The sequence below is a fragment of the Glycine max genome, chromosome 10 (genome assembly GCF_000004515.6).
Source record: "Glycine max cultivar Williams 82 chromosome 10, Glycine_max_v4.0, whole genome shotgun sequence".
NCBI lineage: Eukaryota > Viridiplantae > Streptophyta > Magnoliopsida > Fabales > Fabaceae > Glycine > Glycine max.
The window spans coordinates 39,850,336-39,871,812 of NC_038246.2; the positions used below are offsets into that span (position 1 = coordinate 39,850,336).

The 21,477-nt window shown below is 33.9% G+C and overlaps 4 protein-coding genes across 5 annotated transcripts; 2 read left to right on the forward strand and 2 right to left on the reverse strand.

The window, feature by feature from the left end:
• Positions 1-990: 990 nt before the first annotated feature.
• On the reverse strand, positions 991-2,466 carry LOC100784530 (uncharacterized). The gene is made up of 2 exons (XM_003536079.4): positions 1,810-2,466; positions 991-1,501 (listed from the first exon to the last, which is right to left on the reverse strand). The coding sequence occupies exons 1-2, from the start codon at positions 2,315-2,317 to the stop codon at positions 1,422-1,424; spliced, it is 588 nt and encodes a 195-aa protein (XP_003536127.1). The 5' UTR covers positions 2,318-2,466; the 3' UTR covers positions 991-1,421.
• A 1,612-nt stretch (positions 2,467-4,078) lies between these two features.
• LOC100791236 (receptor-like protein kinase ANXUR2) lies at positions 4,079-7,490 on the forward strand. The gene has a single exon (XM_003535322.5). It carries the CDS (start codon positions 4,646-4,648, stop codon positions 7,232-7,234), a length of 2,589 nt encoding a protein of 862 aa, XP_003535370.1. The 5' UTR covers positions 4,079-4,645; the 3' UTR covers positions 7,235-7,490.
• A 5,501-nt stretch (positions 7,491-12,991) lies between these two features.
• Positions 12,992-13,925, forward strand: LOC100785055 (histone H1). Its single transcript, XM_003536080.5, has 2 exons — positions 12,992-13,176; positions 13,261-13,925. The coding sequence occupies exons 1-2, from the start codon at positions 13,099-13,101 to the stop codon at positions 13,753-13,755; spliced, it is 573 nt and encodes a 190-aa protein (XP_003536128.1). The 5' UTR covers positions 12,992-13,098; the 3' UTR covers positions 13,756-13,925.
• Positions 13,926-15,177: 1,252 nt separating this feature from the next.
• LOC100785589 (protein WVD2-like 1) lies at positions 15,178-19,189 on the reverse strand. 2 transcript variants are annotated; one of them, XM_014763204.2, is made up of 7 exons: positions 18,936-19,189; positions 17,167-17,644; positions 16,527-16,612; positions 16,200-16,290; positions 16,046-16,117; positions 15,809-15,919; positions 15,178-15,706 (listed from the first exon to the last, which is right to left on the reverse strand). In XM_014763204.2, the coding sequence occupies exons 2-7, from the start codon at positions 17,638-17,640 to the stop codon at positions 15,404-15,406; spliced, it is 1,137 nt and encodes a 378-aa protein (XP_014618690.1). In that variant the 5' UTR covers positions 17,641-17,644; positions 18,936-19,189; the 3' UTR covers positions 15,178-15,403. The 2 variants fall into 2 exon arrangements, with proteins under 2 accessions (XP_014618690.1, XP_006589186.1); XM_006589123.3 differs by lacking the exon at positions 18,936-19,189 and adding an exon at positions 18,592-18,806.
• Between the last annotated feature and the right edge of the window lie 2,288 nt (positions 19,190-21,477).

The following is a 21,477-nucleotide window of genomic DNA, read 5'->3' on the forward strand; positions in this document are numbered from 1 at the left end:
GATGAAAGAAAAGTGCAAACAAGAAAAGTAAAAGATTTTTTTCCAATTACTGAAAACTGAAATATTTAATTGAAGAAACAAAATGTTTATTATTTTGATTTGCAACATTATTCGGATAAACATTAAAAAGTAGTAAAAAAAATATATCTCAAAGATGACATAACATGTGGGGTTTTCCATATTCTGATAATATGTTCATCGCTATAGGTTTATGTTAGTTTGTATTGTATGTGGGGTTTTAGTATTTTGTTCTACTGGATTGGTTTTGTTTTATAAGGTTTTCTGTTTACTGTGTCATCCTCTCTGTTTGTTTGTTAGGGTGGTCATATATCACATCTTTTGAATTATCTTTCAGCCTCCTTTTCATTTTATTAATAAAATTAATAAAACTCATCTTTACCTTATATATTTTTATTGAAATTCATACTTAAAAATCTGAATAGTATTATCACACTGATAATTGATGGATTTGATGATATTATTATATGAACTTTAGCCAAATTCATATTAGAAATTTGGGATGATATATTTTGAGAATTGATAATTATTGTATGAATTTTTATTCAAATTTATACTATAAAAAATCGATACATATGCTTTGAGAATTGACCGTCTTGATATTGCAAAGCAAATGCTTTTTTTTTTTTACAATAGCAAATAGTGTCCTAGAATGTCAATAGTTATTTTTTTCATCAAAAATTAAAATTACTTATTTGTGTTTACTCTAGTGAAACCAAATCAAAGTGACTATATATAAAATAAAATGCTCAAGAGTGGATTGAAACAATTTTACGTAGAGTTTGTTTTATTTTAAAAAAAAAATATGTAAGGACTAAATTGAAAATAAATGTGAATAAAAATCAAGAGTTTAACTCAACTACCAATTCATTTTTCTTATCAAGAAGAAAATTTTCTTTTTACCACCAATTCTAAAGAATCCCAAAAAACAAAAATAAGGATAATGAGATAGGGATGGGGAAAGAGAGAGAATTAGAGTGAAACAATCAGCCATTACATTTTGCAAGTTTTACAGTCAAGTCACGACAAGTCAAATGATGTCCTAAGCTAAAGATGGGTAGAACTCATCTAAACAATATATACTCATGATTGATGTGACGTCTCTTGTTGATTATCTTGACAATACATGTTAAGGAGAGGCCATATCCTAACCCCCCCGACCCGAATGCAATTATATTTTACCCTGTGACCCAAAAATTAATTACTATACGACGAATACACCCTGCGAGAGACAGACAGCTTGAGATTAAAACAACACCAAGAGAAAAAATGTGAAGAAAAATGAGGTGCTTAATTAGCTATAGTATAGACCATTGTCCAGGAATAATCGGAGACCCTTTTTTTTTTCTGGTTTTTCTCCATCCCTCTCTGTACAAAACAAACAAACATCCCACACTTTTTTCTCAAGAAGACTGCATCACAGAACAAGCAACGGCTTGAGCCCAATGCCTTAACTTGGTCTTCACATGTTCAGGATCATCCCCTGCATCACACACATACACACAAACACATTAACCAAATAACAAAAAATATAGTTACTTATAATATACTTTTGGTAAGTTGTTCTCGGATCAGAATTGAAGTTTTAAGATTAGGCCGATTTTACATCAACATGAAACACTAATTTTAAGATTGTCGTGATAAAACACAACATCGTATCTTATATATATAATCATTGATTGAATTAGGCCTTAGTTGAACCTTAAAATCTGGGTTTTTCTCGAGATCCAACTCATCTAAATTTTATGTTAAAAAAAAACCATCATTGATTGAACAACATATATAACAAACCTGGGCTACAAATTTTCCAGGAGTCAGCGTCGCTTCTAGGGCTTCCAAACGACGAAGAACGGCATCCGAGGGAAGAGGCACGGCTCTGAGGGGTGGAGACAGGACTAGGCGACAACCTGCGGTTAACAGCGAAATAAAGGTCAAGTGCGGGCAAGGTGTTACAGAGTCTCTGACCATCTTCCTCGTTGAATCCGAACCCAAGTTCTATACACCCTTTAAGCTCATGCAGGTCCTCATCCGTGAGATCATTATCGCACACGGTCGAACTCCTTCTCTGCTCTTGCATGCGCTTTCTCTCCCATGCAATGTCCCGAGGCATCTCGCACATCGACAACTGCTTCGACAACCTTTTCTTGTTCTTCCACAACGGCGGCGCCAACAGCATGTGCTGCAGCTCCTCCTCCGACTCGCCCGGCGAGGAAGAAGAAGAAGAGGAAGAAAAATAAGTAGTAGTAGAAGAAGAAGAAGAAGACACGGTGTCATGATGTTGATGCTTTTCCTCGCTCATAGCTAACAAAGGGGCGTCAATGAATAATAATATTCTTTGAAATGATGAGTAGGTGACGGCGGAAGCAGAGCAAGGGGGACCCACCTTGCGTTGCCTCGCCGTGAAGGAATGATGGGGTTAGGGTGGATAATTAATGAAATAATGGAGGGAAAGTGTGGAACATGCATGGAAAAGGGAGGGGATAGTGTGTTCTAATATTTGGGGGGTTTGAGTTGTGACTTTGAAATTCCACCGTCCATTTGTAACTGTCAGCAACGACATTGTAGGAAGAAGGTGTGCAATATTTAGTAGGCTATGTTGTGTGTCGTTGTGCTTCATTATTGAAGGGTACAGCTACATTCGGGTGAAAATCTTTGGGATGTACTAACAATAATTAATTAATAGGGTTTCCGTTATTCCACTCGTGCCTAATGGTGCTTCGACTGATTTAGTGTTGTTATCGCTTAAGCACAAGATGTCTCTAACTATGTCTACACGTGCATGATGATGCAATAGAAATTGCATGCACGTAGGGAAATATATACCCGTCGAACAATAAAGGAAGGAAACATACCCCATTTGGCGCATGGAATCATTGTAGCAAGCACTTTTGATTTCTCTTTTTTAGATCAAAAGGAGTCCACAAGGCCAGGCTTGAACATGTCAAATTCTATGGAATTGGACCTTAATATTTTCGCAAATTCCATGTTCAGCACATGGCATGTAAAATTAGAAAGAAAAAAAAAACAGAACATGTCATTCGATTCTCTGTTCATGCAATCAGATCCAATTGTTAGTTCTATACATTAAAGATTAAGCTTAAATTCTATCTTCAATCTTTTATTTATACTTTTCATGAAAATAATTAAGTTCAAATGATTTGCCTAAAATTATAATTAAATTACTTTTAACTCTCTATCACTACCAATTACCATACATTTTTTTGGATTCAAAACCATACATAGTTTATATCGTCCGAAAAGTCAATTATTATAGTATGAAATTAAAACCCCTATTCTCTAATGTTGTTTAATTCAATTTTTTTAAAAAAATTATGATGGAAAAAAAATAATTGTGGGTTGCCAAATATATAGTTTATCCCTTTAAGTCTTATTTTTCTATAGCTTTCCCTCTCGGAATTTAGTTTCTTATTATATCCATTTTCACACATACACACACAAAAAAGAAAAAAAACAGTGTCACAGTATTATATCGTAAATTATGTTTATAGGAAAAAAAAAGTGTCACATTCTATAATAACTTATATACTTATTTATTTTGTAATGTTCTTTCAGCTAGCTATCAATTTTAAAATAAGTCTATATATGTTACAGTAATTATGCATAAACATCTCTTTTTTATACAAACATTTTATTTCATATTAGTTCTTCTCTCTATATTTTTTTAATTGTCACATTATATATCCTATATTTTTTCATTTTTTTCCGTTTCTTTAGACATTGATATTACTGTACTTTATATTTAAGCTCATCATTAGGTAATTTGTTAATAGCTACTCCTGTTATACTGGATCAAGCATTTTCAAAACTGCATAGTACTGTTGAAGCTTAGGTATGTTATTTTGTTTCTTTCATATTCAATGTGAGGTAAAGATTAAGGTCTTTTCCGGTGACATATTTCGTTGGATAAGATTTTAACCAATGAAATCATTTAGTTTATTTTATAAAAAAAATGCTATAAAATAATGTCCACAAATAATAAATGAATTGAAGTATATATTCGATTGATACTATAGCGTTGAATCTCATCAATGAAGAGAATCCCAATCCTAGCGGGAAATGATAGATTGTCACTCCTTCCCCCATATTATATGGAAATGGAATGCTAAATATGGCTCAGGCTCGCCAGTTTTGGATTCAAAGAATATCGCAAATTGTAACAAATCATTTACAACCATTTACTATTCTCACTCCCTGTCGTAACTCTCATCCATGAACGTTATCGTTACTCGTCACAGGGGGCAAAACAAAAAAAAACTTCCAAAATCCGAATTCAGAACAAAAGAGAAAACCATAGTAACTCCTCGTAGTACCAAAAAGATAAAAATAATTAAAATCATAAAACTCAACCCTTTTTTTCCTCTTGCCTGGTTTGGTTCGTTCCCACCAATCCAGGTAGGTTGTTTCACACCTGCGTGAACGATCGATGCTTCTGATTTCAACCATAGCTTGTTGTTAATTGCCGGCGTACAGGAAAACGGAAAGGAAAAACCCCTTTTTTTAATTCATTCATTCTCGTCTCGTAACTCGTCACATCACACCCATAATCTTTTCCTGTACGCCCCATCGTGTGTGATCTTCTTTTACACTTTTCCATTCATTTTCAACCATGTACATCCACGTGTGTCTTTGGTTGGTGTTATGTTTCCCTGTTTTCTTAAACGCCGTACCCCCCGACAAAGGTGGCGGCGATTCCTTGATGTTGGGGTGTGGATTAGGCGAAGGTGGAGGCAAAGATAGCGACGGAAGACAATGGACGCCCGACAACAAATACCTCTCTGGTGGCAATTCCGTCACTTCCAAAGCCTCTTTCCAAGACCCTTCGCTTTTGTCCGAGGTTCCGTACATGACATCTCGTGTTTTCACCTCCGAAGCAACCTACAAGTTCCCCGTTAAACTCGACAAACGTTACTGGCTCAGGCTCCATTTCTACCCTGCAGTTTACAACACCTTCGACCCCGTCAATTCATATTTCTCCGTCACAGCAAACAGCGTTACGCTTCTTTCCAATTTCAGCGCCTCCATCACATGCCAAGCTCTCTCCCAAGCCTACCTCGACAGAGAGTATTCCCTCGCGCCTTTGGATTCGGACACTCTCTCCCTTACCTTCAAACCCTCTGGGAAACAGAATGGTGCTTTCGCTTTTGTTAATGGGATTCAACTTATTGAAATGCCGGAGTTGTTTGATTCGGCTCCTATGGTGGGGTACTCCGACCAAACCATGGATACAAAAAGTTTTCATTTTCAGACAATGTTCAGATTAAATGTTGGTGGACAATTTATATCTCCGAAACAAGATTCTGGTCTAAGCAGAATGTGGTACGATGATACACCTTATTTATACGGTGCTGCCACTGGTGTCACCAACCACGCTACCAAGGATGTCAAAATTGACTACAAAACCATGCCACAGAACATTGCTCCTCCTATTGTGTACTCTACTTCAAGATCCATGGGGAACAATAAGGACGTCAACATGGGGTTCAATCTCACGTGGATCTTCCATGTTGATCCGGGTTCCATGTACCTTACACGATTGCATTTTTGTGACTATTACTATTCCAAGGTGAATGAAATTGTTTTCAAAATCTTCATCAACAATCAAACAGCGGAGGCTGAAGCTGATGTGATTGGGTGGACAGGAGGTAAAGGAGTGGCAACTTATAAAGATTATGTGATATATGTGAAAGATGAGGCAGGTGATGATCAACTCTGGCTTGCTTTGCACCCTGCACCTGAAACGGAGCCAGAATTTTATGATTCGTTAGTTAATGGGGTGGAGGTGTTCAAGCTCAATGACACGGATTTATCTGGTCCCAATCCTCAACCTTCTGAGATGTTGATTGAACATGAGGAGCATGCAAAGACTTTCCAAAACAAACATGGTAGTAATAAGACTTTTGTTATTGGCAGTGCTGCAGGGGGTGCTGCAGGTTTTGCCTTAATGGCTGCAATAATTGTTGTTGTTCAACACCAAAAGAAAAAGAGAGCTCCGGGATCGTACAGCACATCAAGCTGGCTACCTATTTATGGGAATACGCACACCGCAGGCACCAAAACCACAGGGTCAGGGAAGAGTGTTGGCAGTGCCAACATATCAGCCATGGCTCAAGGATTGTGTCGCTATTTCTCCTTGCAAGAGATGAAGGAAGCGACCAAGAATTTCGACGAGTCCAATGTGATAGGGGTAGGAGGGTTTGGAAAGGTTTACAAGGGTGTTATTGATAATGGGTTCAAAGTGGCAATCAAAAGATCGAACCCGCAATCAGAACAAGGAGTGAACGAGTTCCAGACTGAGATTGAGATGTTGTCCAAGTTGAGACACAAGCATCTGGTGTCCTTGATAGGTTTTTGCGAGGAGGATGATGAGATGTGTTTGGTTTATGACTACATGGCACTTGGCACCATGAGGGAACACCTTTACAAGGGAAACAAGCCATTGGACACACTATCTTGGAAGCAAAGGTTGGAGATTTGCATTGGAGCTGCAAGAGGCCTTCACTACCTTCACACGGGTGCAAAGTACACCATCATTCATAGAGATGTCAAAACAACCAACATTCTCCTTGATGAAAATTGGGTTGCCAAGGTTTCAGATTTTGGACTTTCCAAAACGGGTCCAAACATGAACCAAGGTCATGTTAGTACTGTGGTGAAGGGTAGCTTTGGATACTTGGATCCTGAATATTTTAGGAGGCAACAGTTGACTGAGAAATCGGATGTGTACTCATTTGGGGTTGTTTTGTTTGAGGCACTTTGTTCAAGGCCTGCTCTCAATCCTAGCCTTGCAAAGGAACAGGTAAGCCTTGCGGAATGGGCATTGTACAACAAAAGAAGAGGAACACTTGAGGACATCATTGACCCCAACATCAAAGGACAGATCAACCCTGAAAGCTTGAAAAAGTTTGCTGATGCAGCTGAGAAGTGTGTGTCTGATCTTGGATTCGAACGCCCCTCCATGAATGATCTCTTGTGGAATCTCGAATTTGCTCTCAATGTGCAACAAAACCCCGATGGTAAAACTCACGAACCGCGTCTTGATGAAAGTGAGTTTGAAGAAGTAAACTTGGAAAACAATGACATGGCAGCTCACTACAAAAACCTTAGCCTTGGAAGTGAGCATGACCTTAGCCACGAGTCCAGTAGTGATAACCATGCTTCCATCTTCTCGCAAATTGCCAATCCAAAAGGACGATGAAGATAAATCACAAATGCTCCAAATGATCGCTTTGCTATAACAAAAAGCTCCATGCTTTAAGGAAGCCAGGGAATTCAAGATTACAAAGAGTATACAGAGTTTTATTGCTCTTTCCATTTATTGCCTCTTCTTCTTCTTCTTCTTCTTCTTCTTTGTTTTTCCCCCTTGTTATCACGTTAAATAGCTTATTAAGTCTGGTTGTGTATAACATAATAGCAACCTGTTGTATAAAAAGGCAGAAAAATCAAGCTCACCCTGCTTGTTATGTACAATATAGCTGATATATATAATATCATTTACAGTTTATCAGAATCAGTATTGTTTCTGCAAAATCAGCACTGTCAGGATTTAGATTATGTATATGTGAACTGTAATAATGGAAAGAACTTGGGAATTCGGATTCCTTCTTAATCTATATCACTCCATCAAGTAAATTGTGGTAGAATTGTAGGTAACGCTACTTTTTCATTTCTTGTATTTTGCTTGCCTAAGTTCAACTTGAAATGTGAAAAAAATATAAACAACTTGAAATTGTGTTAGTTGTGCTAGGAACTAGGAAAAAAAGTTAGAGAGAGAGAAAACAAAAATGTAATAAGTAATAATGGAATAGAAAAAAATATATAAGAAAACAATTACATAAAAGTAAGATGAAGGATAGACAGAGTTAAAACCTATACTTTCATATCATATTTGTGGGTGGATTGGATGAAAGGAATAGAAAAATAAAAGAAAAGAAAAAGTAATATATATGATATATGATATTATTTTTTCTTCTTTAAAAAAAAACAAATATATGAGGGTAATGTTTTGGTCCTAATAATAAGAAGAGTGTAGATCTTCTAAAGTATAATGGTGCAGTATTTGCTAAAGTAACAACATTATTGACTCATACAATAGTCAGTCCGCTCTCCGCATAAAATACATTAGGTTACACTAATAATACAAATAATTTTGACGCCTGTAAATCAATGATCATTTATAAGCAATACTTAAGAACACTAAAAGGCAAAGGTGCCTGAAGTTACCTTTTACAGTCTAATCAATTTGATAGAGGTGCATGAAGATGAAATTATATGGATGACATATCCCTTCTTTGGAAGCACCTTGGTACTACATGCCTCAGGTGCAGGTCGAGATGCAGCACACAATTGTCAATTTGTGGACCTACTTTGGTCATGCTTGGAGGCAGGTTGCCAGCTCTACCAAAACCACAAACTAGATCGTCCATCTGCCTCAAGAACTGATAAGTGAAATCTTGTGGGTTTCAGTGAAGTTGCTTATTCATTGCAAATGTGTTTGTAATTCATGGATATCTCACATCTTTGATGCTCACTGATAATGAAGAATATAAATGAAATAATGAGAATGATGAATTTATGCAAGAAATTAGCAAGTCGCGTAGCAGAGGCAGCATTAGAGTGCTCTTCCAATATTCTTCGAGATGTCCTTTTCATGCTTATTTTTTGTGGAGCATTCCTGTTACACACTTGGGAAAAAAAACGTGAGTTTTTCCAAAAGATAGTAAAACATTTTCAGTGCCAAAACTCACATTTCATTGCGTACAAAATACTGTTTACCATTAGGAACACCCATTTCATTGCGTATAAATAGTGGGATAGGTAAGGATTATAATAAACCATCAGGGGACGTGCCCATATATTTTAGTCGTTGACAAATGTCACAAGATCTCACAAACACCATGATAGTCTTCTTCATTCCTACCCAATATAAATTTGCAATTAATCTTCAATAAGTTCAAAGATATCCATAATGTAAAATTTGCTAGTATCCAGAGAAAAATTTGCGACTTGATGTCTTCCAACGTAAATTTCCTTATGATATCTCGAACGTTGCATGTTCAGTGAAAATTTGTGAATCTTAACATAAAGTCTAGGGTGGAAATGAGTCAAGTCAAACCAAGCTTTACTAGACTTGAGCTCGACTTGAGTTAAATACACAAAGTTTGAGTTTGACTCATTACCTGTTATAGGCTATTTTTAAAGGCTCGATTTGGCTGGTTTGACCTACGAGCCTATTTAAAAGTCTGTTTAAAGACATATTTAATCAATTAATTGTTTTAAAACCTAGTAAAATACTAACTAAAAAAAGAAACTTATAAAATTCTGCATAAGTAATGTACAAATCCAAAAATAATTTATAAACAAAATCATATTGAATTCAAGTTATTTAAACACAAAGTATATCAAAAGAAAATGAAAAAAAAGAGCATAATATTAAAAAATATGTGGATTAGAGATCATTTATACTAATATAGCCAAATAAAAATATTTAAATTGTCTAAAAATGTCTTTACAAAACATTCTTTTCTTTAGAAGTATTAATCTGATTGCATTATCCTTTTAACTTGAGCTTTTTTTCTTTTTGAAAATTGTCCACATGTAAGTGAACTCTCTAAGCACTTTATGTCACTTCATCCTTGTCATTCATAATGCCATAAGAATGATATAGATAATAGTTATTATTATTATTATTATTATTATTTAAACAAGTCGGTTTGTCAAGCTTAACAAGTTTTTTTTTATAATTTGACTTTGACATTTTTATCTAAAAAAACTTTTTAAAAAGTTTGAGTTTCGCCTTTATAGCAAACAAGGCAAACCGAGTCGAGCCTTAAATAGACGAATCATATACCCCTAACAAGCGGCTCATGGATACTCAAACACTATTCAATCAATACTAAATCAAGGCATTTAGTTTCTATTTTTAGCCCATTTTTATTTTACATTAAGTTTCACTAAAGCCGCACTTAAGTTTGCTTAACTTGCAAGTCGGAGCAAAAATCCTACAATTTAAATGAGTTAAAAAAAATCACGGCCATATACTGTGCAAATTTCAGGTTACTCATGTTGTTCACAAGCCCAAATCCAAATGTCTAGCTCTAGATACAATTTTGGTTCCCTAATTTGGCTCAATCTATAATTTTGATAAAAATAGAGACTACTTAATCATTTTATTTTTAAAAAACCCTTATTTTCGTCCAATATTCAAATTTGTCCAAAATGTTTTGTGTTTGACCAGAAAAACATGTGGAAACACATCCTACACTTTTTAATTTTTTGTTTGTTTGTATATTTTAAATTTGAAATAAATCAAATTAAATTATAAATTACATTTTAATTAAAACGATATATATAACCATTATATATAATTTACTAAAAATTAAAAACTTGTATTTAAGAATTAAGTTATATTTTTAGTTAACTGTATAATTTTAATTTTTTATTTAATTATTGTTACAATATTGAAATGATTAATTTAGATTTTTAATAATTATAAAAAAGTATGAAATTAATTATATATAATATATATAATAATATTATTGTAGTGAATGTATAGCTCGGGAGTATGGAGGCATGGACAAAGGATCAAGTATCCGAACCCGTCCCTTATTAAAGTAGGTTATTTTTTCCGTTAAAGTTTGGAATGGATTTAACGTGTATATGCATGTTGGATTCTTATTGTCATCCCTGTTTAAAGGGATTAGGAACGCACAATGTTATTCTTCTAAGTGTGATTGTAACTTATTTGATTTTATGACAACTTAAAATGACTATGTTATAAGAGCTAAAACTTATATCAATTACTAATATTGGTTGAAAAAATTCACTTACTAATTATTATCGTGGGTATAAAATTATCAAATCTTTATAAGAAAAACATTTAAATAAATTAATAATTAAATAATATACAAAATTATGTAATAATCTGTGCAAATGCACAGATACCGTGCTAGTACTCCTATAAAAGATCATTAATTGAACTTGATACCACCAAAGCAATTTGACATAAAGCTTGCTTGCTTATGCTAATCTATACATTTTTTTAATGATTTTTACGAAAATAAAGTGAGTGGGATTTGTGCAAGCCAAGTACAAATAGACTAAGAAATAATATACATTATCAACAAAAACAATATATATGAGTAAATATTTGACGAGTTTACAATATGACGTAAGAAACTCAAACAATAGATATATCACAGAGAAATTTATAATTTCACTCAACCACTTACAATATATTCAATGTACTTGTAATAATTTTATAATCTAAACTTACATTCGTATCACACCATACATGTTGATTCAAAATCATTAAAGTCGACTTCATGGAAACTTTATCAATAAGATTATATAATTACAGTAACATGTTAATTCACATTACTGAACACATCTTAACTGGTAAAAAAAACAATACATCTTACGTTGCAAAAAAATCATTTCTTGCAATTGATATCGAAAATTAAGATGAAGAAAGAAATATTTGAAGGTAGTTCGATGACAGTTTTTTTTTTCTTTTCTAAAGTCTACTCTATGAGAAAATGAATAGGAAATGAAGTTTAGATGTGTTTGGAATAATTAAATGATACTTATGGTTTAAATAAAAAAAATATTCACCATGGTTCAACATCAAATCACTTTTCTTAAAATATATAATATATTAGCATTGAAAATGCAAGTAATATATTTTTTTTGTGTTTCGGTACTATTATGTTACCTATCAATTATCATACCCCAACGAGATTACGAAGAAAAGACTTATTTGGATAATCTTATAAATAAATAAGAGAATGGTGTACATCTTTCTAAAGTCAGATCCTTGAACTTGGTTAAGAAATTCATTTTGGATAATCACAAGTACCAATATGACCATAAAAAACCTTTTGCTTCTCAACAAAAAAGTATGTTTAAATCAAGAATCAAGAATACGAGACAATCAAAACAACATCTCTATTATTATTAAAGAACGCTTAGCGATCTGATATTTTGTTTGACGATAAAGAATACTTATTCCTTAATAACATAAAAATTTAAATCATAAACAATCATTTTTATCCTTTTACTCTCATTTGGATATTTAATCTGCATTAATTGTCACCAAAAAATTTGTGATCTGTTCAATTCATAAACTAATTACAAGTGTTTTGATACGTTCTATTCATGAAAATGGGTCATGTTGAGGTGAACTGTAAAACAGACACACAGTAAATCATATCTAAGAGTTGAATACAATTTCGAGGTTTCAATGTTTAATTCAATTTTTTTTTAATATAACTTAACATCACGTGAAAGAGCCACAAAGAACAAATAAAAAAACCATGGCAGCAACCGTATACTTTTTGTGAAACTAAGTGGCTAGGATCAGTTGTGAACAAAATCCAGAAGTTTGATAGGGGGGGAATTCATAGAACCAATTGACGTTCAATCTTAGAAACATGCGAATGTGCATAATTTGAATGGGTTGCAAAATAGAAAAATAGATCAAAATCACATTGATTTGTATTAAGGAATTAAATCAAGAATTACAATCCACTCTCACAGAAAACCTAATGTTCGAAACACGAGTAATTGCAGGGAAAATTTTTCCCAATTTGTTAAAGCAGATAGGGCAAACAGATAACAATTAAAAAGCTAAGATGCAACGCTAGGAGAACATAAAAAATGTTGTTAAAATCCATGGGCTAAATCTCATGTTATTAGGCAATGAAAATCAGAGGAAAACACACCCATAACCCCAAAACCTAAAAGCAAAGCAACTGGAGCGAGGTTAACCGAGTTAACGCTATGAATCCATGTGCCACCGCTGACTAAGATTCTCGACCGTAGATAAGACTTAATCAAACGGCCCACATTTAAAATTGGCGAAACGTTCCCGATCCGTGTAACCCCGATTTGCACCAATCAGCGCTCGCCATTTCCCTCTCATCCTTTTCTATATAAACGCCTCGCACCTCAATCCCCCTCATCCACACCTCTCTCTCTCTCTCAGAATTTCTATCTATCTCTTGTTTCAATTTCAACAACGGTTACTCCTTTTTCGTTTTGAGTTTCAATCAAGCCATCATCATGTCTACCGCATCGCAACCCAAGGCCAAGAAAACGGCGTCGTCCAAGAAGCCCCTCTCCCACCCTCCCTTCGCCGTGGTACTTTCCCAAAATACTCTCCTTCAAAATCAATTCTCTTAGTTTATTTCTTTTCCAATTGTATTTAATTTGATTATTCTGTAGATGATAGCAGAGGCGATTGCGAGTCTGAAAGAGAGAACCGGTTCGAGCCAATACGCGATAACCAAATACATCGAAGGGAAGCACAAGGAGTTGCCTGCAACCTACAAGAAGCTTGTCCTCGTTCATCTCAAGAAATCTGTTGCTGCTGGCAAGCTTGTTAAGGTGAAAAACTCCTTTAAGCTCGCACCGACTAAGCCTGCTCCGGTTAAGGCCGCTGCTCCCAAAAAGCCAACCAAAGCTGCCACTAAGCCCGCTTCCAAGCCCAAAGCTGCTACTCCTAAGAAAAAGGCTGTTGCCAAGCCCAAGGCCAAAGCTGCGGCCACGACTGCCAAGCCCAAGTCTAAGCCCGCTAAGGTCGCGGCCAAGAAGGTCGCTGCTAAGCCAGCTAAGAAGAAGACACCCGTAAAGGCCGTGAAGAAGCCCAAGAGTGTCGTGAAGAAACCTAAGAGCGTGAAATCACCAGCGAAGAAGACTAAGGCTAAGGCTAAGAAGTGATGATTTGGATTGGGGTTTGGTTTTGGTTTGGCGTTATAGTTTTATGCATTCCGGGTTCATTCGTAGTAGTATAGGTGAATATATTTTTAGAAGAGTATTGATGTAAATTCCTTTTTCTAGAAATTCAACAAGTGTTCTTGTTTGCATTGAATACAATTTCGTTTTCTTTACGTCCAAGTTGTATGAAGGCTTATCTATGATTTTCCCAATTGATCCTTTGTTGCATTTTAGTAGCGGTGTGCGGCGATTTACAATTGTTCGCAATAATGCCCCGATAAACATGATGGTTTTTTCGATAAATTGAAGTTATGATTATTTTTGAAACTATAAAAAATACAGTCAAATCTTATTTATTCGTTATGTGCTTTATGCAGTCAGGTGGCATAAGCAGGAATTAATTAATCTTGCAATAGATATAGCGTTCGCAACAGAAATTCAGAAAAGTTAGCGTAAAAGCAAGATGTGTACAATTTCTCTCAAAGGTTAGCGGTGATGACAAGGAATATTTGGCTTAAATATCGCAGCGTTTGGTAACTAGTGGAACATTGTTGCCCAACCTGTTTGCTGTATTTTTTTAGTGTGTAGCCCGTTTACTTTTTGGTTAATAATATTCCCAGTAAAAAAATGTAGATTTTAATATTATACTATGAATAGAATAGAGTACATGACCAACTGGTGAATACTATTTCGGTTATCAATTGTTTTGAATATTTATCCTAGAAATAATTAAATCTTAAAATTTGCTTATCAATTACTATAAAATATTTTCTTTATTTCACTTATTATTATCATAAACGTCCATCTCTTTTAATTCATCTACAATTTCTAATTTTAAATAAAACAATTTTTTAAAATTGTTATCACGATTTTGTTTAAAATGCCACCAGAAATCTTATTAAAACCACCTCATAGCACAAGTTCTGCAACAATTTAAAATATAAATTATTTATTGAACAATACATATTGTGAATTTAATTATACGAAAAAAAAATATTTATCCTATATAATAATAAACTAAAATTCTAATTTATATTACTATAAATACATTTTATTTTTTAATGACATTTAATAATTTTGAGATTAAATTTTAAACCGTGCAAAAACTTATTTAAGATCAATTAAAAACCATCATTTGTCATTAATCTTGGTATCGGCGGGGTCCCATCCCAAGCTCCAGTGCATACGCATAGTTTTTTGTGCCAGTGTGTGTTCATTCTTCATAAGTCCGTGATATTCTTTTAATAGCAATACTAATCTAAGATTCGAACACGTAATCTCATTTAATTTTTCTTGTGAATCCTAGTCTCTGTTCGAAAATACAAAACTAAAACCGTAGAACATAAAAACAAGAAAATGTCCAATTGTGGAAAAACAAAGGTGCATATCATAATCACATGATAAGAACACGCAAAACACACCCAATTTTAGCACCATAGAAAAATCCGTATAATAAGAACCCTAATGCTCCTGCAGAAAGCAGCTAATTTATGGGACTAGTCTGGGAAACATCATAATCATCATCATATTACATCAATAACTCTCATTATATAATAGGAAGAGATACCGTGTAGCAATATTATAAGTTACAAAACATATACACCATTGCAAGTCACAAAAGTCAGTCCCCATGAAAATGAAGTGATGAAGGCTATTTCGGTCTCAACGGACATGATTGAACTGGAATGTCTGCATTTGCGTGGTCGGTGATCTTAGGAGGAGCCGTTTTTGTTTCCTTATCCTCTTTTGTTCGTTCTTTAGGTTTGCAAACGCCATTGCTGTTGCGTCGAATGTTGTTTTTGTGAGGGAAAGAGGCATTGGAACCACCCTTGGTGTGACCTACACCTCCAGTGCTGTGACGCCCTCGACTACAAACTTCAGGAGATGGGTTCAGAGCATCCCCAAGGCTCCTTCTCCGACTTAGCTTTGGTGATTTTGGCCGAGTCAGTGGCAGCTGTCACTCACCACGCCAAACTCAATGAATCATTTAAATCAAAAAACTCTTCACATTGGAATGAACCCAAAATGAATGTTATGCATGACAACAAATGCATACCTTCTTTAGTTCAGTCTTAGGGGGAGGCGCTTCATAGTAGAAACTTGGTACTGGATTTGCTTTAATTACCAAGTTCTTTCTCAACTGCTTGATGGCTGCCTCTTGTTCTTCCTATCATTGTTAATTATGAAATATAACAGTAAACAAGTTGTTTGATCAATTCAACAAAAGGTAACACGGGAGGATAAACATAAAACAAGTATGCGTCCTGCAATTACAAGAGAAAGACCACTGTACCTTAAACCTCGCCTCATACTGGTTTTTCTCTTCTCGAAGAGCTCGGTGTTTCTCCTCCAACTTCAGATAAAACTGGAAAGATACATCAGACATGGATCAATAATCTGTCTTAAAAGAATATAGAAATGAGTTAACTTGTCAGTAAATTTTATACCTCCCTACGTTTCTCTGCACGTTCGGAGCATCTAAATGTAGGGGCTGAACCATGAGTTACCTTAGATCTAGCTGTGCGCATAGACATAGCACTAATATTTGTGGTTAAGGAACACATAATGATGGAATAACAGTTGTATTATACTATGTGTAGGTAATGTCTTGACTACATTTGGATGGTTTCATAATCCAAATTTTCCATTAAAACTCATAAATAAGTGCTAAATGTTTGAGATTTTAGAAGTGTCACTATATCAAAGATGGTTCTAATGCACGTAAAACTTGCTTTGTTAACAATAAGCCATCAAAATGTCCAAATTTAGGATACGAGGAGGCGACAGACCAATTATCTTCATCATCATAGTTCTTCTTGTCATGTTGCAAAGTCTTTCTTGATGAAAAAGGAGAGTTTGGCTGAAAAAATGGAATTTTTATTTTGTCAGTAATCTCATAAAAAAACAAACAAATAGCCACAACGGCAACTTGCATGACACCATGGCAAACATCAAAACATATAAATAGGTAAATCTGTTAACATAAACCTTAACAAATTAGCAATATTTACAAATAAAACCATTTATGTATTTGTTTGGCCTGGTATTTTGAGCTTCTTAATGCATGCCTCAAATTTTAATGAATGGCCTATAAATTATCTTCATTTTGTGCTTAAAAAAATTCTTTTAGCATGCTTACTTGTTTAAATGACAACAGGTGGAGAAACTAATCCTCTGTCTAATACACATATCACACACAAAAAGGAAGATCCTAGTTCTGTATTTCACCAACAACTTTACCTTCTCATTCCAAAAGTAAAACTAGAAACAACCTATTAATAACTTAAACGCACAACATGTGCTAGGTTCATTAAGCATCCATGGCTCTGTCAAAAAGAGTACTTATGAATTGAAGTGATTCATGCTTCAAGATCAACATGTGATGGCATGACAACAAGCAGGACCATCAATTACCTGTGAATTCTTTGATGAGATAGGTGAGAGCATGTTGTTAGTGTTTGGTGATAAGTTCAGACCAGTTGCATCAGCTTCAGCATCAACAATCTGTGTGTGGGATCCATGCTTTTCAGTAACCAAATCAGATGGATGTGTAACAAGGTGACTAGTATGCTCTTTTCTTGCAGCAGGCGGGCTTAACTTTTTACTGTCACCCATTTTCTGCACTTCAGATATCTCAATCTCCTCCTCAGGCAAGCCAGTATTACAGTTTGTTGCTTTGGCACTCAAACCATCCATCTTCTCTTGGCTTTTTTCAACAAAAGAGTTAGCTTTGGTACATTCATTTACCTCGTGATCCTTCGCCTGAACCTTAGCTGCTGTCCTTTTAGGAGAAATGCACACTTTATCATTAGAACTACCATTTGAAGCTGGTATTACGCCATTTGGCTTCTTGTCCACAACTTGCATTCCTGTAACTTCTCTCCCCATGATCCTGCATGATATAATTTACAGGGTGAGTAACACAAGACTCAGACAAAGATTATTGTAGAAGTGTTCTACTTGTAAAGGAATAGGTTTCTTCTATCAGCACTAAAAGTTCAAGAAATACTACACAATTAAAACAGAAGACTATATATACACGCCCTGCCAGAAACCAAACAAAAAGCTACTTCATATGTTTATGGTCAGTTTAGTACACCGCCCTTAAAGCGAAGGTGAAAGATTCAGGAATGAACTGAATATCTTTATAGAGATTAAAAAATTAAAAGGCAGATAGAAGTTACTGCTTCTGAATAAGTTATAAACAGATCCAGGAATGAACCCAGTTCAATAAGAAAAAGTTGTTCATATGAATATATTTCACTATTATTAGTGATTTAGATAATTTTATCAACCGCCCTATAACCTTCAAATGTTGAGCTAATTTTTTCCATTCCTTTTTACAAAAACTCCTCATCTTAAATGAGCTTTGACGTGGAACAAGAGTAAACGGCAAGAGGAGACATTATAAGGCATGATTCTACGAAATAACAGCATAACAATTCAGAAGAACGCAATTAAATTTCATGTTAAGAGCCAAAAAGAAAATTAAGAAGCTACTCCAACATGATCTTCAAATGAAAGGAAAAAGAAAACACATGTTTACATTGTAGAGTAATCAAGTGAATGGAAAATGAAAAAAAAAAAAAAAAAACCGTTTCCCTTTGGTCGGAAGAACAGAAAGGGAGACGCAAAAGGACTAATTCGATAAACTGAATTCAACATTTACATGTTTTGATAACTCGAGTTAGAAAATAAACCTGAAAATCAAAGCTTTTTAAGAGAAATGAAACAACATGAACCCAACAAATGAAGAAATCAACCGAAGAAATAACAATAGGTGAAAAAATAAAAATAAAAATAAAAACATAGAAAAGCAAAAAGGAAATCGAATTCCACTTTTGACCCAATACGCGTATCCCCATTTTGAAAAGGAAAAGGCCACACTTTGGCGGTGAAAGAAGATGAGGTTCTCGGGAGCTGCAAGTACTGGTGAGTGTCAAAAACAACGAATCAGAAGAAAGATCAAAGAAAGGAAACACGCTGAGAAAAAACCCACATCGAAAAAATCACAGAAACAAGCGCAGGAGAGTGGAAATGGCAGATAAATCTGTCCACAGTAGCGCGAAGCAGAGTTAAGTGCAACAGAGATCGACACCCACATTGTAAAGCAGAATAAAACCAAAGAGAAAACGGTAACAGAATAAGTTAAGAATGTGAGAAATGTAGCTTACAGTTGCGACCTGATCTCTCAAGATCTCCTCCTTCTTCTTCCTCTGCTTCCTTCTTCTTCTTCTCTCTCTCTCTCTCTCTCTCTATATGCGTGTGCGTGTCTCTGGTTGTGTGCTTGTTTTGTTTTATTTCGTTGTGGGGTGGGTGCCAAATGCAAAGAAAGTCCAAAATTTATGTTTCAATAATATTCTTTTGCTTTATCAAAACCCTTCTTTTTCTTTCTTTTTTATTCTCACTCTCCCCCGTCCGTTTGTGTTTTTGTTCCTTCGTTGGTTTAAGGTTATTTATAGATGGTTTTTTAACGGCGATTTTTCACCGAGGCACTTTTCTCCGTTGTTGGTTGTCGGAACCGAGGAGTTGACGGCGTTAAATGACAGTGTCACAGTGGGGGTGAACTTTCACCAGAGTGAGGTTAAAGTCAAATGAAAATTAAAATGTAGAGTAAAAGGGAAACGAATGATACAGTCATCAAACAGATAAGGTATCTAACTATCTATGCTCAAGTCTTATAGATATACCTAGATATAGCCAAACAATTATAGACTAGTAGACCATTATCTGCACAAAAATAATGCACTATCCTTTCTTCCAATTTCTTTTACATTTTTCCACACTTAATAATGGTTACCTCGATCAACTTAGTTATATGTTCAATATTTAGTTAAATTAAAATATTGGTACCAAAGAAGTCTAGTTAGTTAAATAATATGCACAAATTATTATATTTTTTCTAATGCCTAAGTTTCATTCCCATAGATAAAAATAATAAACTAAAATATTAGTTTTTTTTATTGAAAAATATTAGTTTTATATATGCTCATTTTGTTGTAAAGCAATGAAATACCATTTTTTAGTAGGTAGAAACATTAGGTGAGTTAAGACTGAGGAACTCATTAAGAATAAGATATTCATACTTATAAAGATATTTTGTATACCATTTATCAACAAAGATCTCATATTTCTTAAAAAAAAAACAAAGTTGTCACATTAATAACAAAAATAAAAAATTATGAAATGCCATGTGACATTTGAGTCTATAGTTAAAAGATTTTTATATTTATGATTAAATATTCAAAATGTATTAATAATGTAAATATTTTTTACTATTATTAGTTAAGATTGACATATATGATAAATTTATTAATTTTTATAACAACTTCTTAAAATGTCATGCTTACACTTATTTGGTTGAGAGTGTAGATTTCTTTACATAATTAAATTGTTTTTTTTAGACAATTAAACTCTGTTTATTAGAGAGGAAAGTACAAAATCATAATTTTACATTAAAAAATACCGAATCTTACGGGACTGACATTTTATATTTATGTAAAATTAGATTTTTCGATATAGATAATGTGTATTTTTTTATTGAAAACAATTCTATTCAAATAATGAGTTAGGTTAAAATAAATTTATATTAGTTAATGCCCACGTTAGGTGGTTTTATAATGTGATTTGTTTTTTTTTTCTTTCTTAATTATATATCCCTATTTGATTATTCAATAATACAATCAGCTCATCTGAAAGAAAAAAGCGATATATCCCAATTTAAATGTTATGTTATATTTTCATATTTTACTCGGCATTCAAATTAATGTCGTATCAACATCATAACATAAAGTATAAGACCGTGATTACAGGATATCAATTGTGAGCAAAGAAAAAGGTAGTTGAAAAGGAGAAATGAATTTTCTGTTATGAAGCCGTTGAATAACTAATCTTAAATATAATTTTTTAAAAACAAACATTTATACTATACTAATATATGAAAGAATTATTTATTTTTCATTAGAATTATGTATTTCATTTACATAAACTTCAATTCAGTTTTATATCATATATAGTATATCATTCATTAAAATGTGAAGTTACTTTTAAATAGTTTTGACAATAATCTAATCATTATATGAAATTTGAATAAACATCCAATTATGGTTTATTAATTAATTTTTTTTTAATTTTTCTTTTATATTCATTTTTTCTTAGATCATATACCACTGTCCTAAAAGAATTTTGTATATGATGAAAAAATTAAACACAAGTAATGCTCTGGTTAAATAAATCATTTTGTTAGATGAACAGGTCCTTATACGTCAATCCTTCAGTTTTCTAGATATATATTGTTTTGATATTATTTTATAACATTAAAGAACAAAAGAAAATAGATATTTCTTTTAACTTGAATGAAGTGGATTTCTTGTTTGGGTATTCTACCTCCTTGTTTCTTGAAAGTAAAGCGAATTGATAGGACGATCATAATGATTAAAAGTCATCATATTCAGGGACAGGTTTAAGCAACAATCTCTCAGTCTGTCTAAGATAAGTATGTTTCGGAAGGGATAAAAAATGGTAGCTGGTGGCCACAGTAACAGCAAATCAACCTTCTTTTTACTTTTCCCTTCTTTTTTGTGGGGTGTTTGTTTGTTTGTTCTACTTCCCCCTCTCTTCTCTCTTTCTGTTTAATAACTGTCCTGCCATTTGACCAAACATTAAAATAAAAAAAAAAAGGTTACGTTAGGCACCCAATTACTACTAACTAAGAATGATGCATAC

What these genes read in the sequence shown, in the direction of transcription:
- LOC100785589 (XM_006589123.3), bottom strand. Translation starts at nt 18,617, where the DNA reads ATGGGGATACGCGTATTGGGTCAAAA. An exon ending in GTGCAGAGAAACGTAGGGAG is followed by an intron (nt 16,118 to 16,199) that starts GTATAAAATTTA and finishes GTATCTTTCCAG; the next exon opens with TTTTATCTGAAGTTGGAGGA. An exon ending in CTAAGACTGAACTAAAGAAG is followed by an intron (nt 15,707 to 15,808) that starts GTATGCATTTGT and finishes GGTGAGTGACAG; the next exon opens with CTGCCACTGACTCGGCCAAA.
- LOC100784530 (XM_003536079.4), bottom strand. Translation starts at nt 2,317, where the DNA reads ATGAGCGAGGAAAAGCATCAACATCATGACACCGTGTCTTCTTCTTCT. An exon ending in CTGGAAAATTTGTAGCCCAG is followed by an intron (nt 1,502 to 1,809) that starts GTTTGTTATATA and finishes TGTGTGATGCAG; the next exon opens with GGGATGATCCTGAACATGTG.
- LOC100791236 (XM_003535322.5), top strand. Translation starts at nt 4,646, where the DNA reads ATGTACATCCACGTGTGTCTTTGGTTGGTGTTATGTTTCCCTGTTTTC.
- LOC100785055 (XM_003536080.5), top strand. Translation starts at nt 13,099, where the DNA reads ATGTCTACCGCATCGCAACCCAAGGCCAAGAAAACGGCGTCGTCCAAG. An exon ending in CCCACCCTCCCTTCGCCGTG is followed by an intron (nt 13,177 to 13,260) that starts GTACTTTCCCAA and finishes ATTATTCTGTAG; the next exon opens with ATGATAGCAGAGGCGATTGC.